Raw genomic sequence first — 22,540 nt, 5'->3', positions numbered from 1 at the left:
CATAGTATATATAAATGATATAGACCATGGACTAAAATCTACTGTTTCCAAATTTGCTGATGATACAAAACTCTGCGGAGTGGCAAATGATCACTCAAACCAATTAGATATTCAAGAAGATTTAGATCAATTACAGCAATGGTCTGAAAAGTGGCTAATGAAATTTAACACAAGTAAATGCAAGGTAATGCACATAGGTAAAAATAACAGTAAGTACGATTACAAGTTATTTGGAAATTCGTTAACAAAAGTGGATAGTGAAAAAGATCTCGGCGTAATTATCAGCAACGACCTCAAATCATCCAAGCAGTGTATTTCAGCCTCTGAGAAAGCAAATAAGATTCTGGGATTGATTGCGCGATCTTTTGATTTCAAAAGTCCATCACTCATTAACAAGCTATATAAATCGTTAGTTCGTCCACATTTGGAATATGCTGTTTCCGTATGGTCACCGAATCTCATTAAAGACATTGACAGACTGGAAAAAGTACAACGGCGAGCCACAAAACTGATTCCAAATATAAAAAATAAATCATACGAAAATCGACTTAAGCACATGAATCTGTTTTCCCTAAAAAAGCGTAGACTCAGAGGTGACTTGATACAGGTCTTTAAGATTTTAAAGGGAATTGACAACATCAAAAGTGACCAAATTTTCACATTGAATGAGAATCAGACAAGAAACAATGGTCTCAAACTGTCCGGAAATAGATTAAATTTGGAAGTAGGTAGAAACAACTTTGCCAACCGTGTAGTTAATGAATGGAATAAACTTCCTGCACAGGTAGTGCAATGTAGTTCAGTTCGAAGCTTTAAGAATCATTTAGATAAATACCTAAGTAAGATGCTGTAATGATTATAATTTATGTTATATTATTTGTTCTTGTTTTGTTATAATTTGTCTGTCTGATTTTCATTTATTATTAGTTATATGTCAATTTATAATCATTTACTATTTACCTTTTTGTTTGTTATTCAACTATACCTATGCATTTATTTATGTATTTTATTTGTTATTTTTACATTATTATAGTTTTAATTTATTATTAATATGATTTTTTTTTTTTTTTCATCCGATCTAGATATGGATCAAAAGGTCTCCTGTCGGCATGGTCCGCCTTTGTAATCCTTTGTAATAAGTAGGTTAGGTAAGGTAGGTGGGTTAGAATAGACGAATTTATCATACTTTAATTTGTTCGACCTCTACACTTACCAAAACAAAGATGACGTCAGGTCAACTGAGAAGGTTTTCAAAGAGGTGGTGAATATATGTTAGATGTATGGTTTAGTCACTTTTTGATAAAATAATGCAAAAATAATCCTAATTATCACGCAATGTGATAAAGAGGCCTATCAAAATATCGGCAGCAGACGAACTTTTCCTTTGCCGATCTTCGGCTGTTTTCGTAAGGCTCTATCGGCTGTGACGCACTCGCGCTGTTTAATTAATTTTGATGCATGCCATATGCGTGCACTATAAAATATCGTGCTACGCTGTCAACTTGATCAGTTATCTGTCATATTTCGTGAGTTAGCAAAGTTTTTATCAAGTATGTAGTTCGAAAATGGTTTGTGTCGCCGCAAACTGCAACAGATTCGACGAAACTTTTTCCTGTGGAGATGGACTTCATTTTCATTCTTTTCCGAAATATCCTGTTCGCAAAAAGAGTCACTATGTTTTATTTCATCAACGTGTTTTTCAGTTGGTTTTTGCCCGGGTCTCAGTTACCATTTCGTATTTGGGTTGGATGATTATAGTGTCTTAAAAAGGGAGGTACAGTTATGGCAGACTGGCTGGTGAGGTTGTTTAATGTACAGTATCAGAGGATTGGAGGAGTGCCTGTATAGTTCCTTTTTACAAAGAAAAAGGGGACAAATGTGAGTGTAGTAGTTGCAGAGTGATCAGTTTGTTGAGTGTACTTGGGAAGGCTTATGGGAGGGTTTTGACTGAGAGGATTAGGAGAGGAACAGAGGGAATGATTGGTGAGGAACAGTGTGGGTTTAGGACAGGTATGGGTTGTGTGGATCAGATTTTTGTGGTAAGATAGATATGTGAGAAAGTTTTAGGAAAAGGTAAGGGTGTTTTTTGGGCCTTTATGGATTTGAAAAAGGCTTATGTCAGGGTAGACAGAAAGGTACTGTGGAAGGTAATGCAGATAAATGGGATAGGAGGAAAACTTAAGATCAGTCAAGAGTTTTTACATGAGTAATAGAGCCTGTGTTAGAAATGGAGAGTAAGTGGTTTGAGGTGAAGATGGGGTGTTTTGAGAGGTAAATGTGAGGGTAATGGGTTGGGGACTGGAGATGGTTAAAGAAAATGGAGAAAAATGGGAGATAAGCTGGTTGTTCACTAACAACACTGCTTGTTGCAGGATCAGAGGGGGATCAAGGAAGTTAGTGACAGAGTTTGGGAAGGTGTGTGAGAGAAGGAAGTTAAAGATAAATGTGGGTAAATGTAATGTGATGAGATGTACAATGGGAGAGCATGGCAGCAAATTGAAAGAAGGGAGAGACTGGAGGAAGTGGCTAGTTTTATATAATTGGGTGTGGATGTGGCAGGAAAGGGAGTGATGGAGGTAGAATGTAGATTGAAAGAAGCAAGTAAAGGTTTGGGGGATTAAAAAGTGTAATGAGAAATAGGCATTTGGGAATGAATGCTAAGAGGATATTGTATGAAGGAGTGATTGTGTTGAGAGCACTGTAAGGGGCAGGAACATGGAACTTAAGAGAGGAAGACTTTAAATGTGTTTGAGATGAAATGCCTGAGAAATATGGTAGGGGTTACTAGGCTGGATAAAGTGAGAAACAAGGAGCTGAGGGGGAGAGTGTGGGTGGAAAGGGAGTTGGGAGATAGGATTATGAAAGAGCATTGGGATGTTTTGGACATATGGAAAGAATGAATGGAGAGAGATTAGCAAAAGAGGTGTGGAAGGATTGAACATGAGGGGGCAACCAAGGATGAGATGGATGGGGTAAAAGGGACTTTGGGAAAGGGAAATCTCTGTTGAGGAAGGGAGAAGACAGAAGACAGGGATGAATGGAGAATGTTTGTATATAAATGATCCTGTGATGCATGGAAGGGTATGGGTAGGAGATGGGGGGAAGGAGTATGTGTGAATGATATTTCAATGCAGTCCAAAGGGATTTCTCCCCATCTCTTTTTATGCATGAAGGGACAGAGAGGGGAGGTTGCCAATTAAATGAAGTGGCTGTGGCCTTGCTGTTTATGTGCTGTGTCTTGCTACATTGCTTCTGATGCAGGACAGTGGACGAGATGAAGGGATGACCTGTCATCCACGAGGAGCCAAGAAAAGAGGGAAGGAGGTGTGGTGAATGGGAGTGGAATACATGGGGAAGAAATGGGTGGGAGTGGAGATATGTCTTTGACTATCTTCCTTATAAGGGGGGGAAAAAACCATTGGTATATGTATGTATATTGGGTGAGGTTAGGTTAGGAAGTTCAAAGTGGTACTGTGCCAATTTAAGCAATTTTACTTTTGAATTTGCTGTCTTTTAGTTAGAACTTTGAAATGAGATGCATATTGAAAAGTCGTACAATATTTTATTGTCAGATGAAGGTTGAATTAAGAACCAGTTTACAGTACTTAATATTGTTTTTGTTATATCAGCATTTCACTAGAAGAAATTATTCAACCATTTTTCAGTTGATATGCTAACTGCAGTTACCTGTTCATAAGCTCGATTGAAATTATAGATGATGTATAGCTACATACAACAATGATTATGAGAAGTGGAAACAAACAAAACCTTCATAGAAGGATACTGTGGTCTTTGATGGAAAACAGAAAATGAACACCAATATTAATGAAGAGAGTATGAAATCTATTGCCATGGTTCTCTCTTGAAGGAGACCCACAGCCCCCAGTAAACCAGTCATGTACAGTCACTCAGTATATCATGCCATCCATGAGCAGCCCTTTGTGGGTTTCTTTAAAGAAGAGATTTTGTGGAGTTGTTGTGAAAGGGTCAGACTATCTGGTGTTTCCACCTAGGGCAATGGTTTTCTAACATTTTTGGCTTGTTACCCACTTTGAAATGGCACATTAAACCTGTTACCCTCACTGACAAAATCTGATTAATATTCATAATCATTGTATAGGTTAGAACCCAAAATATGTTTTTTCTATTATCTTTGAATATATAGTTTTTTGTATACTGATTACAATACCCTGCTGCAAAGTGTTGCATGATTTTCCCAGAGGTCACTGCCTAAGGTTCTGGAGAAGCAGAGTCAAAGAATGTCCAAAGAACAATGTCTTGTTTCTCACTGATTAGTCTACTACAGAAAAGAGGAATTTCTTGTGGGATTTTTTAGCCATATCACATCAAATGTTGACACTTTCACTTGGGGGACTCAAATATGGTCACTCCCACTGATCAAACAATTACACTACAGTGTCATGCATCAACCTCCCTTCCATGAAGACTTATTGTTAAACTAAGTGGGTGATTGAGCATTCTAAGACTGACAGGCATCAGAACACACTTTTATTTACTAGAATCAAAGCAAACAAATGCAGAGGCTGTGCCTGTTCACTGTATAATGTCACGGGATTGGAAACAGGGTGGCAGCCATCTTTCTTAGAAAGGTGTATAAGGTCATGAGAGTACAAATAAAGGACTACTGGAAGTAAACACTGGTTTCCTTAATTAATATCTATATTTATTATGATACAGAATATTTTCCATCATCCATGGAAATTATTGAAATACATACTCAATGTCTAGTTACAATGGACTAACTTTCACAACTATTTTTCTGTTAAGTACATTAACATGACTAGCTACCAGATCTGTTTTCTCCCTATTCAAATCAGAAATGTAATTTGTTCAGATTCACTTGCACTATCCCAAGTCTGCCATGTGGACAATGGTTAAAACCACAGCTTAAATCATACACATTACTGTTAGAGATGATACCAGACTTCTGAATATTATATATTTCTTTCAGATATTACACACACACACACACAAACACGTTGGTTGAAGTGACAGGGAAGTTTGGAACTCCATGAAAACTTCAAGTTTTCATCGATCTCAACAATGAGGGAGTACCTTTCTTGTATTAGTAGGGAAGGGGAAAGCTTGTGGTGTAGTGGGAAGGTGAAGAAAAAGGAGAAAGAGAGGTATTACTGATAAAAATGGAAGGAAATGAGGAAGGGGATGAACGGGCCCCGGATGTTAGAAGCGGTGTAAACAAGAGGGGAGCAGAACACACAGACAAGGAAGAACAAGGAAGCAGAAGTGTCAAAAGCAGAAATATAGATAATAGTAGATCAATGGAAAGAGAAGATAACTGCTTTTATGGATTTAAGGAGGGAGGAGGTGACAACCTCCCCCTGAATAGTAAATCTAGGGAAGAAACTAAAAAAATGAATGATACATGGGAGGTTAGTTACCCAAAGAGTTGATAAACTGGAAGAACTACAGAGGGAGAATCAATACCTAACTAAAGAAATAGAAGAATTAAAAAGACAGTTAAGAGAAGTAAAGGATGAGACTGAGGAATTAAAGAGGAATAATAAAGAAAATAAAGAGTCCATAGCAAAAGACATAAGTGGTTGGAAAAAAGTACAAGAGAGCAATAAAATTGAATTTAGAGATATAGTGGAACAGCAGATGAAAGAACAAACTAAGGACACAGTTATTAAAGTGATGAGGGAGAAGGAGAATATAGTATGAGACTTAGCGGATAAAAAAAGGTATAATTATATTAGGAATGGAAGAGAAGTGTAATCCAAATAGGACTACAAGAATAAAGGAGGAAAAGGAAAAAGTAAACAAGATATTAGAAGTAGTTCAAGAAGATGAACCAGAAACAGGGAAACAAATAGAAGAAATAAATAGACTAGGGAAATACATACATACATATACCAAGGCTTTTTCCCCCTTACTAGGGAGGTAGCCAAAAAGGAAAACACATAAAATCATTCCCACCCGTTCCATCCCCGAAAACACTCCACACCTCTCCACCCTCCTTCCCATCTTAGCACCTCCTAGATGACAGGTCATCCCAGCACCCTGTCCACTGCCCTGGGTCAGAAGCAGTGTCGCAAGACACAGCACATCCACAGCAAGGCCACTTCATTAAATCGGCGACCCCCCCATATAAAGGAGAGGACGGGGAGAAATCCCTTTGGGCTGCGTCACACACACTACCTCACTCCACATCCCCCCATCCATTCCACCTCATGCATCACACCATCTTCCATATACAACCATTCTCCATTCACCCGTCTTCTGTCCTTCCTCAACAGACATTCCCTTCTTCCCCACAGCCCCCTTCACCCCATCCATCCATCTCATCCTCAGACGTCCCCTCATGTTCACTCCCTCCACATCTGCCTTCCATACCTCCTTTACTAGTCTTTCTTCACTCATTCTTTCCATGTGTCCAAACCATCCTAATACTCTTTCATCAACCCTATCTCCCAGCTCCCTTTCCACCCCTGTTCTCCTCCTCACCTCCTCATTTCTCACTCTATCCAGCCTAGTAACCCCCATCATACTTCTCAGACACTTCATCTCAAACGCATTCAAGCTCCTTCTCTCTTCCTCTCTTATGTTCCATGTTTCTTTTCCATACAGTGCTGTTGGCACAATCACTCCTTCATACAGTCTCCTCTTAGCATCTAGGGAAATACAATAGAGATAAGACCAGACCAATTAAGGTTAACTTCAGGTCACAAATGGCAGCAGAGAATATCTTAGCAAAAAATGATCAATATAAAAAGGTATGGATAAAAGAGAAATGAATAAAGAGGAAAGAGAGGATGAGAAAACAAAAAGACTAGAAGCTAAGAAAAAAAAATGAGAAAAGAACAGAGTCAGAAAAAGATAAATTCTATTGGAGAGTAGTGAATATGAGTGAGGAAATGGTACATAGCAGAGAAAAACAGAAGGGAAATAGAAAACATGATGGAAGTAGAAAATTAAAAGTGTCTTACACAAATGTAGATGGCTTAACCTCTTCAGTACGGGCCTTAAATCTCGCGGGCAGCAGCCGATGCCAGCCGTACGACGTGTCAAAATAATACTCGCATCATAAAATATAGTCACCGCTTATATCGATCGTTCTCTCTTTCACCCGTGAATTTTGATAACCATAGAAAATGTGATTACAGACAGTTTAGAGAGTATGTCATTACGGAGGGGTAACTACAATAAATATAATCAAGACGCCGATATGGCAGCCTCGCGTATCCACTTGCTCCTCATGACGCCTATGTATGCAGCACCGTATGGAAGAGGTTAATAACAGGCTTGCATGAATTGAATGATTAACTGAGGGAAAAAGAACTGGAAATAATGGGTATTGTAGAGACAAAATTGAAAGGTCTACTACCGCCCAACAGTGTAGGACATGGGGCATATAATTACTGGATTAGAAACAGAGAGGTAAAACACGGGGGTGGAGTTATGTTCCTGGCTAAGAAGGATATAAATGTATGGAATGTCACATTTGGAAAGAATAGAGTAGAGATGATTATCATGGAAGTGGAGGACAAGGATGGGAAGAGCAGGAAGTTTGTAGTAAACTATGTGTCTCCTAAAACAGCTTTGTGGGAAGAGAAAACACAAAAATATGTTAGAAGACACAAGGATAACACTAAATAAGATAATGGAAGATGGAGGAAGAATATTTATAATGGGTGACTTTAACTGTAAAGAAATCTGCTGGGAAGAGATGACAGTGAAGGGTGGAGACGACCTATGGGGAAATGTACTACTTGATATGATTATAGAACATAAAATGATGAAATGGATACAAGAGAATACTAGGTATAGAAATGAGGAAGAACCATCGAGACTGGACCTAATAATCACATCAGAACCCGAAATAGTGGACAAGATTGAATATAAGGCACCAATAAGTAAAAGTGAACACATATTGGTTGAACTGGAACTAAATGAGGAAAAATACATGAAAAAACGATATAGAAAGGGAAGATTGGTGTATGATTTTTTTTTTTTTTTAATAAAATAAAAGAATTCTTTCAAAAAGCAGACTGGAAGAATACACAAGGAGGAAACAACAGTAGAAGAGAAATGGAATATTTGGACAATTTATAAAGGAGTGTTAAAGTATGTTCCAAGACAAAAGCACGAAAAAGAATATGTAAAGTGTTGGTACAGCAAAAGATGTAGGGAGTTAAAAGACAAAAGGGATAAAGCTTGGATAAAATGGAAAAAAGACAAAAGACTTGAAAAATGGAAAATATATACTAGTTATAGAAATGAATATGTACAAGTGTGCAGAGAAAAGAGAAGATACAAAAAAGATGTTATAGAAAAATGTAAAGATCAACCAAAACTATTTTACAGATTTGTACACAAACTGAAAAACAAACAAGAATTAGAGAAACTATGACAAGGAGTTGAATACAGAGGAAAATGAAATGGCAGAAATTATGAACAAACATTTTAAATCGGTGTTTACGAGGAAGAACATACAACCTAGAGATATTGAGTGGGAGGAGAAAGTCCCCCCTATGAAAGAGATAGAAGTATCAAGGAATGAAATAATGAATCACTTGAGTAATCTCAATGTCAGAAAATCGCATGGACCAGATGAAATGGCAAACTGGATTTTGAGAGAATGCAGGAACGAACTAACAAAATACATGGTCTAATAAACAGTTCATTGAAAGAAGGAAAAGTTCCAGAAGATTGGAAAAGAGCAAATATAGTACCAATATATAAAGGGGGAAACAGAGAAGACCCTACTAACTATAAACCGGTCTCTCTTACAAGTATGATAGCTAAAATTTGTGATAAAATTATCAAAATTAGATGGGTAAGGCATTTAGAAAAAAACAACAACATACTAAATCCAAGGCAATTTGGATTTAGATAAGGATGAACATGCGTCACAAACTTAATGTGTTTCTATTCAAGGCTAATAGATGTAATACAAGAAAGAGATGGATGGGCTGATTGTGCATTTCTAGACCTGAAAAAAGCTTTTGATAAGGTGCTACATAAGAAGTTGTTAAAGAAATTAGAAACTGCAGGAGGAATACAGGGCAGACTGCTTAAATGGATGGAAGACTTCTTGCATGAAAGAAAAATGAGAGTGGTGATAAGAGACAAACACTCTAATTGGGATGAAGTGATAAGTGGAGTTCCACAAGGAACAGTTCTGGCCCCAATAATGTTTGCTACATATATTAATGATATGGATAAAGGAATTGAAAGTTATATGAGCTTCTTTGTGGATGATGCAAAATTGTTGAAAAAAGTGAACATTGAAGAAGATTGTGAGTCGCTACAGAGTGATCTCAATAAAGTATGGGAATGGAGTAGGAAATGGGAGATGGAATTCAATATTAAGAAGTGTAGTATGATGGAATTTGGAAGAAGCAAAAAAAGAATAGTGGATCATATAAATTGGGAGAAGAAGAAATTAAAAAAGTAGAAAATTAAAAGGACCTGGGAGTCACTATTATGAATAATATGTCACCTGAGAAACATATAAACAAAATTTTTGGAGAAACTAATAATTTGATAAGAACAATCAAAGTGGCATTTACATACCTGGACGAAGAAATGGTGAGGAAAATACTAGTCACTTTGATAAGACCAAGATTGGAGTATGCAGTGACGACGTGGTCACTGAGTACAAAAAAATGTATGACAAAACTTGAAAGAATAAAGAGCAATTAAGAAACTGGCACCAACACTCTCAGAACTATCATATGAAGAGAGACTAGCAAAACTTGAGCTACAGACATTAGAGCAAAGAAGAGAGAGAGGAGACTTGATAACTATTTATAGAATCATGAAAGGCATAGAAACTATTGATAGAGAGGATCTAATAAAATGGGATAGTAGAAATACAAGAGGACACAGAAATAAAATCAAGAAAGGCAGTTATAGAAGTGACCTGAAAAAGAACAGCTTTCCCACAGGGTAATAGCCATTTGGAACAAGTTAGATGAGAAAGTGGTGTGTGGAAAAACAATACACGAATTTAAAAACAGTCTAAATAAAATGAGATATGAAGATGGGACACCACGAGCATAGCTCCCCTTCCTGTAAAATACAACTAGGTAAATACACACACATACACACATGTATATGCACACATATATACATATGTATTTTTATGTACTGGAATATTGACTGTATGGTAATATGCAGCCAACATTTTATGGACTGTTTTAGGGTGCCCCTATGGACCAGAGTCATGCATCATTTATGTCAGGATTTAAAATCTCTACTCATATGGGAATGATAATACTTTTGTACTACTGCTGTCCCTCCTTAAAGCTGTTCCCTTCAACCTACCCTTTACCACTTCTGACTCTACCTTTTCTTCATACCCCTGTGGTGAAGGGGAAAACAACCCTACGCCATGTCATCTATATTTTTCTCCTACAATAACTCAAGGTACAAGACAGTCTGGGAGGACTCAAAACAGAACCCTACTAAATGGGTCATTAAATGTGCATGGATGAGGAACAGATGAGAGTAAAAGGGCAGTGTGTTTGTGAGAAGAAAGATGGATATATTAGTGCTGAATGATACTAAGTTGGAAGGGAGGGGAGAGTTTGAGTTTGGAAGTGTGGTGGGTACGTTAGGAGTGATCAGGGGGCAAGGGATGGAAAGAGTGGCACTGCTAGTAACTGATGAGGTAGGTCAGTGTGTGGTGGAGTGAATGGAAGTGTCTTCAAGAATAATGTGAGTAAAGGTGAAAATGGGATGGAAGATTTTTTTTTTCGTGAATGTATAATGTAGTATACAGGAAAGGAACAATGCTCGTTGGGTCCAGTCTCCTATTCTCTAATTTTCTAGCACACCTATACTCAAAATTCATGTACAGTTCCAACTTACTCTATATCCTTGATTTCCAATAGTTGCATTTAATTTAAACTCGTGTATTGTTCGAGCTTGGGCTATCACCTTCTTAGCTATTCCACATATTTATCCATCTATATGGAAAACTGTATTTCTTTACCTCATTTAGACATGTAGTCTTTTTTAATTTATTCCAATGACCTCTTAGAGCCCTCCCATCTTTAATCAGGGGATCTCTTCTATCAATGTGTAGAGTTTTGTGAGGAATGTAAATATAGTGTTGTTGGGGCTCTCAATCCTAGAGTATGAAATGAGCCAACACGTGGAGTAGTGGAGAAGTACAAAGTGAAAGGTAAGAACTACAGTATAGTAGAGAGATATTTGATATGTTTAGATAGGAAGAAGATAGTAAATACAGTGTTTACAAAGAGAGAATCATAAGTGGGAAAAGGTGGAAGGGAGGGTGGTCAAGAAGGCATTAATGTAGTGGTACCCAAAGGAGGATTGGGAGAGTTCTGGAAAAAAATAAAGTAAATAATAACAATCAGGGGAGAGAGCAGTAGATTATCCAATTATTATCTAGTAGAATTGAATTTAAGAATGAAGATAAAGTGAAGCAGGAAAATGGAGGTAGAGAAAAGTTGAAGGTGATCAAATTAAATGAAAAGGAAAAAGAAGAAGAATTTGAGAGAACTATGGGATGTTATCTTACTAGGAGGAAGTGATAAACTGTGCAAATATGGTATGTGGGATGAGGATAATGGGAGGGAACAGGGGAGGCAGTAAATTGTGGGGAGAAATGGTGGTAAAAGAAAAGCATGATCATGAGGAATAGCTGCAAAGTAAAACAAGGAAAGCATATGTAAGGTACATAGAGAAGCAAAATGCATGGTGACGGTGGAAAAGAAGAGAGCAGATGTAAGGTGGGGTAGGTTTTCATCAAGCATTTTGAAGAGAGCAAGATGTTTTGAAAGGAAGTGAAAAGAGTAAAGGGGTGTATTAGGTAGAGAGGAAAAGGTAAAGGGTGCAGACAAGGATGACCTTTCATGTACAAGGATGATACTACATGATCATGTGTAAGGCATGGTCAAGGTTTTCTTTGGTCATAACAGTTGATCTCCTGCGATACCATTTATGTCAAGACATCCCACGTCATGGCAAACCTATTTTATTATTATTTTTTTTTTAAGCTTTCTATCCCATTCCTTGCTGTCTCTCTCACTCCTTTGTAGACAGGATAGAAGCTGATGCATCTGTTCAAACTGTTTTCATCGCTTGCCCATGCTTCCAGGAACAATCTGTTGCTCTTCTTGTATGTATACACAAGTTGTTGCCTCAAGTTTCATTAACCCCTAGTATACGATGATGCTAACGTTGACGTAATGAGGCACGAGTGGGTATATGAGGATGCCAGCATCTGTGTCCTGATTATATTTTTGTAGTTGTAGCTGAATGACCACCATATTCTGTGAACTGGCTTAACTGCATTTTCTGTGCTTATCAACATTCAGGGTGAAAGAGAATGAGTATTACAGATATATATTTCATAAAGTGCATACTGTGATGCATCATTGAATCATTGGGCAGCCTAACACCATGTGTAAGTATTTGACTTGTACTAAAGAGCTTAATTGGAAATTCAAAGCCCCCACAGTAGCTGGCAATGGTCCTCAGGCCTTCCTATACATCTCTCTGGTAATCAGTCACTCAATCTGTTGCCCCTGGTCTCTCTTGCAGAAGACCTGTGGCTTTCTGGTAACTGGCAACACCCTTTCTCTGGGAAGAAACCTTAGACTGATATCTGTATTATATAAGTGTGGAACTGTTTTTTATGTTCCCAGCTGAAAGCAGTAGGAGGGGAGCCATTATCAACTGTCAGCTTTCCTTGTGTTTAAAAGTGGAGACCTTGGGTTTTGAAGAACGAGTCTCAGCCCCCTCATTTGCACCACCAAATGATATCCTTCCAATAAGACCATTTTATGAAGATTCCTGTCATTGCTCCCCTCAAAAATGATCTAATTTTCATCATCATCAATGAGGAGCATATGACTGAGGGGGGGGGGGTGCTTCCTTCACATGCCTTCACCAGCCACCACAGTTTCTCTGAACAAGTTCCCTTGTTATTATCCTTCCTACTCCAAACAACTCGACAGATTCAATCAACTTGCCCAGCCACAAATTGTGGGCATCCCCTTCATCTCCTTCCTTGAGGGTTGTCTCTTATAGAAACAACCCTATAAGTGGGATCAATATCAGGGAAATGTGCCACATGCCCATTTATCTTGAATTGACATTCACAAATTATGCTGGTGACAGCCAAGACTGAGTCTTGAGTCTTTGGTTTGATACATTGTCATTCCAGTGATACCCAATGATTCTCCAAAAGCACTTGGTACCAAATACATTGAGACACCTCTTCAAGTCAGCATTCAATGTTCATGTCTCACAACCATACAGCAAGACAGGGAGTATAAGCGACTTGAAGATTTGGATCCTAGTCCTCTTGTATAAATATCAACACTGCCATATACTATGGTTGAGCAAGTCCATAACACCATGGGCAATTCCAATCCTTTGAAGGACTTCCTGACATGACCCACTACTGTTATGTACTACACTTCCAATGTATTTAAAGCTCTCCAAGACCTGAATGTCCTTCCCACATGCATGGTTAAATTATGTGTGTCTACCAGTAATTCCCCAAATGCCTGAACCTTGGTCCTACTCCTGGAGACCTGGAATCCAAGTAGTCTCACCTCCCCATGCAATGACCTGAGGGCTGCAACCTGGACTTCCAATGACTACACAAGATGTACAGTATCATCAGCAAAGACAGGGCCAGTGACCTTAGTATTGCCAATGTATCTCCACAATGACATTGACTGACAACTCTATCCAATATCCAATCCTTGCAGGTGCTGAAAAGTGTTGGGGTTAGGATACACCTTGCTTCACTCATGAATTAACAGAAAAAAAGGTAGACACCCCTCTCCATACTTCACAGCACTCTTTGTTCCAGAACACCCCAGATGCACTGAGTCAAATGCCTTCTTGAGATCAACATAGGCTGCAAGCCCTGTTGAAACTCACAGAAGTGCTCTACAAGAACATGAAGCACTAGGATCCGATTAGTTGTTGACTTACAAGGTGTGAACCCAGTGTTCAGGTTATCTCACAGCAACACATATTAGCAAGAAACATGTTAAATGAGATATCCTTGTTATTACACACAGATCTGCAGAAAAAGATACTGTAAGAACATAAATTTTCAGGTTCAGTCTGTGTTTTGGTTAAGTCCTTCCTCTAGTACATACTCCATATACATCTGTGGAAATCTTTTATATTTTTCAGAGATAATGAGCCATCATGCTGTGTTGTCAATTCTGGCATTAATAAAATTTCAGATTATTTCCAGTTTTTAAAAACAAGAACTACACAATTTTCACTCCTATATATTTTAATCATCTTCATTACTTATTTTCATATACATACCAGTTCAAAATACCTTGGAAATTCTTTGAAATGAGAAAGCTATATTATTAAGGTGATCTGTTACAAAAACCTAATTGTGCTGGAATGCTGCTTGAGTTTAGTCTGACGACTGGCAGGTCTGAGACAACCTGGCAATTTCATCTCCTAGGGTGGCTAAGTTATCCTGTCAAAAAGAGGAACATATATAAGTAAATAGTGAAACTTAATAATGAGAAAATTTTAAATCAAACTTGCACACTCAACAATTTCCTTCTATCGACCACATCATATCCTACCATGTGCACTCTACCTGTGAGGAAACTTTCTCAGATGTACCAATTCAACTTTTCAATTAAATAAATGCTCAAAGCATGCAACAATCATATAATATAACAATGTTCATGGGTGAGAATTTAACCAAGGATCATAAAAGCATGAAATTCATTAGCCACTTGGCTAACATTCAGCCTACTGATGTAAATTTCCTGTGTGGTAATCTACATAAGTTGAAAAGGTGACACAAAAGTGGTGATTGTAACAATGACATTGTATGGGGTGGAGACTTGGAATTTAAGAAGAAGAAGAAAAAAAAAAAAAAAAAAAAGAAAAAAAAAAAAAAAAAGTCCAAGAAAAAGAAGTTCTTTTGGAGAGTCTTAGATATGAGACTGAGAAAATGGTATTTTCAAGAAAAGGAAACAAATGGAACAAACAAATAGATGGATTAAATGAGCTTAATGATTACTTGTCAGAAGCAAAACCAGACATAATGGCGATTGTAGAGACAAAATTAAGGGGTCCACTATCACCTAACAGTGTTGGAAATGGATATAATCACTGGCTTAGGAATAGGAAAAAACAGGATGGAGTCATGTTCTTGGCTAAGAAAAATTTAAATGTGAAGGTTACAAATGGAGGGAACAGTGTGGAAATCACAATAGGAGAATGTTTGTGGTGATCTATGTGCCTCCAAAAAAATGTTTGCTATCTATGTGAATGACATGGATGAAGATGTGGATTGTTACATGAGCTTCTTTGCAGATGATGCTAAATTGCTGAGGAAAGTGAATACCAAGACAAATTGTGAATCACTATAGACCTAAACAAGGTTTGGAAATGGAGCCAAAAGTGAGATGTAGACTTAAATACAGTAAAAGCCCTCTTATCCGGCATTCAGGTATTCGGCAACTTCAAGTATCCGGCATGTTTTTTCTGAGCATTAAAATCTATCAAAATCTATATGAAATCAATACAAATCAATAAAATTTCCTGTGCAAGGCTTTAATTGTTCCCGCTGTCACCAGAGTGCACCACTGTCTGGGTCAGTTTTGCGCCACACGCCACAGCCCACTGCCCATGCTGTTCAGTCTCACATGTGCCACGTTTGTGTTTGTCTCTGTTCAGTTCAGCTACATTCTTCCTCAAGTGTTCCCCTGTAAACTTTCATCATGCCCAAAGTTGCTCAACGGAAACGTGTTGTGCTTACACTTAGGCAGAAGGTGGACATTTGCAAACATTTAGAGAAAGGGGAAAACAGAAAAATACTCATGGACGAATTTGGCATAGGCTCATCAACCATCTACGATATTAAGGCCCAATCGAAGAAGTTATGTGAGTTTATGAAGGGGACAGATACCCCAAAAGCTGCTGAAAACCGTCACACTTTACAATATCAGCGTGGGGACAAAGTGTTGTACGAGTGGTTTTGTCTGAAAAGATCCGAAGGAGTATCAATAACTGGGCCCATGCTGCAAGAAAAAGGATGCGACCTAACAAAGAAGATGGGTGAAGCAGAAACAAGCCAGTTCTCTGATAGTTGGCTACACTGATTCAAGACTCGGCATGGAATAAGGAAGCACGACTTTGCTGGTGAATCGAAATTTGCAGAGCAACCATCGACTGAATTACCGTAAAAGTTTCCTGCATAAGCTTGTGAATTATGATGACGGTTCAATCCTTGAGTTCCAAAAAAAATTAATGTAAAAGACACTATCTTCATGGCTTTGTTAGCTTGGCAGGATGTCAAAAAACAAACCTTGATGCGATGTTGGCGTAAATTGTATCCCTTGATCATGTTTGAAGAGGCAGATGATTCTGACTTTGAAGGGTTTGGTGGCAAGAGAAATTCAGTGGTGAGTGAGTTGAGGGAGATGGGTGGTGGTGCTAAACTTAGCGTAACAGATGAGGCGCTAAAAGAGTGGGTAGATATGGACAAAGACGAAGCGGTAACATTCACTCTAACTGATGAGGAACTTATCAATGCGGTAATTGAAGATAATCTTGAGAAGATGACAGAGGCAGATAGTGAGGAAGAAGATGACCCTGAGCCTAAGGTGGCGTGGAAAGATGCTGCAAATGATTTAGCTGTCTTTGTTAAGTTGCAGAGCAGTGCAGCAATATGTCCATCCAAGATGTTATGTCTCTTCACTACATTCAGAATGAGTTTTTATTGCAAAGGGGAAAGAACTGCAAACAAGCTGACATAAAAACTATTTTAAAATAGGTTGTAAGGGAAAGAAAGAGCGGCAAACAAGTACAGAAGATAGTGATAAACTGGAGTGATGAACTGGATGTTGGCGAGTGAGGTGGTTTTGTTTGTTTATGTGCTTTTTTATGTTAAATGTATATGTTATGTTAAATGTTGTTAATAGTGAATAAAATGAGTTGATTGTAGACATAGTGTTTTTGTAACCCTTCATTTATTTTAGTAACCCCTTCAGAAAAGTACAGAGAAGGTTAGTGTCTAGTGATGAACTGTATGTTGGTGAGTGAGGTGGTGATGCTGCAATAATGTGATGCTTTGTTTATGTTACAGTATGTGATACTATATGTTAACTGACATTAATAGTGAGTAAAGGGGGTGATTGTAGACATATTTCTGTGCCCCTTCAATTACTTTAGCAACCCCTTCAAGTATACGGAATTTTTGAGTATCCGGCATGCCTTTGGTCCCAGTGATGCTGGATAAGAGAGCTTTTACTGTATTAAGAAATGTAGCATAATAGAGTTTGGAAAAAAAAATCAGGACAATATAAAATTGGAACAAAGGAAGTAAAGGAAGTGGGATCTGAAAAAGACCAGGGAGTAATTATCTCAAATGACATGCCCCCAGATAAACAGATAAACAAAATTGTTGGAGAATCTTAAAACTTGCTGAGATCAATAAAGGTGGCTTTTACCTAATTAGACGAAGAAATGGTTAAAAAACACTAGTCACACTAATAAGGCCTAGACTAAAGTATGCTGTGACACTATGGTCACCCAGTACCAAAAAGAATATAAAGAAAATGAATGAATCCAGAGAGCAGCCACGAAAATGGACCCAACACTTTCAAACCTGTCATATGAGGAGAGACTGGCTAAATTGAAATTACCGACTTTGGAACAAAATGAGAAAGACGTGACCTGGTGATCATTTGCAGAATCATGAAAGGCAAAAAAGTCCTTGATAGAGAGGACTTACTGAATTGGGATAAGAGAAATGCAAGGGGATATGAAAAGAAAAAAAAAAATCCACACAGAGTGGTGGATATCTGGAACAAACTGGATAAAACAATAATGTGTGCAAAAACTATACATAAATAAAACTTGACACTGCAAGATACAAAGATGGGACACCACGAGCATAGTTCTCCTTCCCATAAGATACAACTAGGTAATTACACACACACACGCCTGCCTCAGAGAGCAGAGATTGTTACACTAAAAAGGGAAAATGACATTTTGACAAATGAATTAGTTTTCTCAATGCTATAAAAGCAACAAGTGAGGCCTGGACAAAAACAAATGAAGATACAAAAGATACAGTAACCTTTTGGAGATCATGATGAGCTAAAAGGAATAGTGAAGGTTATTAAAAAAAAAAAAAGGAATCTTTTGTTAGAGATGTAGCTGACAAGACTAGATGAGTCATACTTTCTGGCTGGCAAGAAGACCACATTGCTTTATGAAAGGTATGCCAAGAACAAGAGATGTAAATGGCTAGAGAAATTACCCCTACGATCCTGGGAAATGACTAAGATGTAATGGATCAGACTGATAACATTTTAGGCATTACAAGAGACATGGCCAAAATTCAGTGTTTGCACTGATAATATTTCTTATTTATGTCAATGACTTGATGGAGGGTACAACAAGCTATACCAACATAGTTGCTGATGACGCAGAAATCATGAGAAGATTGAAAAATGAGGACTGCAGACTATTGCAAAAGGATCTAGACATTGTATCACATGGAGCCAAGAATGAAAAATTAACATATATATATATATATAAAAAGTATAGTTCTGGAAACGGGCAACCGCTGCAAAAGACCATCCTTAAACCATTCCTCAGGAAGTGAACCCATTACAAAAGCAAAAGAGGAAGATTTGGGAGTGTTGATTATAGTCAACCTGTTGCCTGACAGACATATCAGCAGGACTGTGGGAAAGACATATGGGGTGCTGCAGAAGATTATAGTGGCTTTTCACTATATGGATGAAAAGTTGATGGGGAAAAAAAATAGGAACCCTGATCCCCCTAAGACTAGAATATACATCAGTGGCATCCCCACACAGAATGAAGGATGTAAGCACGATTGAAAGAATACAAAGGGTAGCTTAAACCATGAGAAGAAGCTAAAAACATTGGGTCAACCAGCTTTCAAAGACAGAAATGAAAAGGCATTATGATTACAGTATTCTGGTTGCGGAAGGGGATAGACTACAATGACAGAAGTAATCTCTTGATTAGGGATGGGAGGGTTTTAAAAGGTCATGAGAACAAATTGAGAGACTGTCTAAAGGACAGGAAGAAATAGTTTTCTATGCAGATGCATAAATACTTGGAATTGCTTAGAAGGGGATATAGCTCAAGCTGGAAAAAAAATAGTTCTGATAGGGCTGATGAAAGATTATTGAAATGGGTTGGGCACAGAGAAAGAATGAGTGAAGAAAGGTTAATAAAAGAGGTGTGGAAAGTAGAGGTAGATGGAGTGAACATGAGGGGATGAGATGGATAGGTGTGAAAGGGGCTTTGAGCAAGAGAGGAATGTTTGTTGAGCAAAGAAGGGAGAAGGCAGGGGATTGAAGCAAGTGGATTTCTCCTTGCCTTCTCTATTTTCTGCATGAGGCGATGAGAAGGGAGGGTTGCTGTACAAGAGAAGTGGCCCTCCTCTGGATGTGCTATGTCTTGCTGCATTGCTTCTGACCCAGGCAGTGGGTAGGAGACAGGAATGACCCTTCATCTATGTGGAACTAATATAAAAGGGAAACAAAGGTGGTGGATGGGAGTGGAATTGGCAGTGGTTGTGTGGCTTGACTTGGCTACCTCCCTTATAAGGGGGAAGAAGCCCTCGATATGTGGACAGATCTAAGTATGATAATTGGAAAATAAGGATATGGCTCACATTGGAACTATAAATAAATTTGAAGTTTGGTATGATAAACTGGAAAGTAAGACAACCCCAAAAGTGTTTTTCCTGTATAATACAATTAGGTACAATAAAGTAAATAACACAATGTAATTTTTTTTTTTTTTAAGTTTTGTTTATTGTATTTTTTTTAGAGCTTATGAATCCATTTTTCCTGCTGATTTCAAATATGCAATTATTTTTTCTGTATCATCGACCATTATAGAAATACATATAATTTCAATGTTACCATGTATATTTTGGAATTGTTATGTGGTCTGCTACTAAATGTTTATCTAATTTTCTCTTTCAGATCAATGACTGAACTATTTACCTGTTAAGATGGCTACTAGAGGATGTGAAAATTCTCCTGATACATTTTGCTATGTGTGTGGTTATTATATTGGGAAAAAACAAGTACTACATAAGATCGTGAGAGGTGCTAAAGTGTGGATAGCGTACAGACTCTATTTCGGAATGCTCATGGGTGACCAGGACAAGCCATGGGCACCTCATGTGATATGTGGAAGCTGCCGATCTACTCTAGAAAGATGGCTGAGAGGTACAGGGAGGGCAATGCCTTTTGCCATTCCTAGAATATGGAGAGAGCCGAAGAACCATCACGACGACTGCTACTTTTGTATGATTGATGTGACGAAGTACAGGAAAGTGAAAGGAAGACAAGCTCTGCAGTATCCAGACATACCATCATCTAGAGCACCTGTCCCACATGATGATAGCTTACCAGTACCACAACCACCAGAAAATGCAAGTTTATTTTTATTATACTCTCTTTACTTTTAATTAACTTCAATATTAAGTACTTAATATACATTCACTTTCCTAAAGATATATGGAATACTAATGCTATTCGTCTTTGTTGAAGTTGCTATATTTAGTTATTTCTTTCTTTCCAGATGGAAGATGCAATGGAAATTTCATCTGAAGGGTCAGCAGGTAGCAGCAGCCATGAAATGGGAGACGAAGATTTCGCACCAAGAACGACTTCGGAGCCTCACTTTCCAAGTCAGAGTGAGCTAGATGACTTAATCAGAGACTTAGGTCTTACTAAGTCAGGAGCTGAGCTTCTTACATCAAGGATGAAAGAATGGAATCTACTAGGAGAAGACTGCAGGACATCTGTGTACCGGAAACGACATGAAGAATTTAAAATTTACTATGACTTTAGTGATGATATGTGTTATTGTAAGGATGTTACTGGTTTGTTTACAGCCCTTGGACTCGAACATGATCCTGCAGAATGGCGACTGTTCATAGATAGCTCAACACGAAGTCTCAAAGCAGTATTACTCCACAATGGAAATAATACTTGCACACTCAGTACAGAAGAAAACTATCATAATGTCAAACAGCTTCTTGAAAAAATCAATTATGCTGGATTCAAATGGGATGTTTGTGGTGATTTCAAGATGCTAGCCTTTTTGCTTGGCTTACAAGGGGGATACACAAAGTATTCCTGTTTTCTTTGTTTATGGGACAGCAGGGCTGATGATGATCATTATAATAAAGTTCATTGGCCCCCAAGAGTTGAACTGCAGCCAGGAATGTTAAATGTTCTCAGACAGCCTCTAGTAGATTCGAAAAAAGTTTTATTACCCCCACTTCATATCAAGCTAGGGTTAATTAAACAGTTTGTGAAGGCTTTGGATTTTGGAGGCGAAACTTTCCAAGAAATTTGTCTCATGTTTCCCAAGCTATCTGAGGCTAAGCTCAAGGGTGGTATATTTGTTGGACCCCAGGTAAACAAAATGTTGAAGTCGGAGAAACTGGAAAGAGCGATGACGAAAGTTGAAAGAGAAGCTTGGTGTTCATTTCGTGATGTAGTTCGTGGATTCCTAGGAAATCACAAGGACCCTAATTATAAACAAATAGTGGCAAAGCTTATTGAGAACTTCAGGAAACTTGGTTGTCGTATGTCCTTGAAGATACATTTCTTGCATTCTCACCTAGATTTCTTCCCCGAAAAATTGGGGGCTGTCAGTGAGGAGCATGGCGAGAGATTTCATCAGGATATCGCAACTATGGAAAGAAGATATCAAGGACGATGGAATACTGCTATGATGGGAGATTACATATGGTCACTAGTCAGAAAAGACGAAAGCATGCATTCTAGAAAATCTCGATCGTCAAAGCACTTCTAATCATGAGAAGAGTCATCAAAACACTTGCAGTGCAAAGTTGTGTTGTTTATTTTGTTCTTACTAATATTGTAGCTCTTAAATACACTTCATATTATGAAAAAAATACTAGATGTTGTATAATTATCCTTAGAATGCTAAAGTAGATTGAATCAATTAACTACTGTAGAGAAAGGTTGCGTATATAACAATAAAATATAAAATCAAGAATAAATAAAGAAATATCAATGTTACGTCAAAACTAATGTGATATTTGGATTCAGTGACACGAAATACATATATAAACATAAAAAAATACAAATAAACAAAACATGTGTTACATTGTGTAATAATCACAATAGGTAAGTGATCTATCAAAAAAAAAAAAAAAAATTATGAAGAGAGAAACTTCATTAAGTAAATCTGACGTAATCATGGACCTCTGATATTTGTTTTTATATTATACTTCATATACTGGGACCAATGACAGATTGCTTATGATCATCCTGTAAGATGGAATGTGGATCTGCCTATTTGCAAAACCAGTCAACCCCCTCATGTTCTGTCTCTCGACTATGTTCAAGATCTTTATCAATGTTAACTGTACTTCTTACACTTCTCACACATGTAGAGTGGAGAACCAGCAATAGCCCCCTTTCTACAACTTCCAGCCACTGACTTTAGTGAAACTTCAGGCAAATATTATAATTATCACTCCATG

At 37.8% G+C, this 22,540-nt stretch overlaps 2 protein-coding genes across 7 annotated transcripts in view; one reads left to right on the top strand and one right to left on the bottom strand.

Moving 5' to 3' along the window:
- Positions 1–1,225: 1,225 nt before the first annotated feature.
- On the top strand, positions 1,226–22,526 carry LOC143026598 (uncharacterized). Its single transcript, XM_076187272.1, has 2 exons — positions 1,226–1,526; positions 19,995–22,526. The coding sequence occupies exon 2, from the start codon at positions 20,599–20,601 to the stop codon at positions 21,841–21,843; it is 1,245 nt and encodes a 414-aa protein (XP_076043387.1). The 5' UTR covers positions 1,226–1,526; positions 19,995–20,598; the 3' UTR covers positions 21,844–22,526.
- LOC143026596 (coiled-coil domain-containing protein 186-like) overlaps positions 8,004–22,540 on the bottom strand; it is a 174,697-nt gene continuing 160,160 nt past the window's right edge. For all 6 annotated transcript variants that reach the window (XM_076187269.1, XM_076187267.1, XM_076187268.1 and 3 more), the window contains one exon: positions 8,004–14,476. In XM_076187269.1, the coding sequence (XP_076043384.1) occupies positions 14,411–14,476 (66 nt within the window). In that variant the 3' untranslated portion in view covers positions 8,004–14,410. The remainder of the gene's footprint in view (positions 14,477–22,540) is intronic.

The sequence above is a fragment of the Oratosquilla oratoria genome, chromosome 6 (genome assembly GCF_046742065.1).
Source record: "Oratosquilla oratoria isolate Oo_2021 chromosome 6, ASM4674206v1, whole genome shotgun sequence".
Classification (NCBI taxonomy): Eukaryota; Metazoa; Arthropoda; class Malacostraca; order Stomatopoda; family Squillidae; genus Oratosquilla; species Oratosquilla oratoria.
This window is presented reverse-complemented; position numbering and strand designations above follow the sequence as displayed.

Coding starts and splice junctions, on each gene's coding strand:
- LOC143026598 (XM_076187272.1), top strand. CDS start 20,599: ATGGAAGATGCAATGGAAATTTCATCTGAAGGGTCAGCAGGTAGCAGC.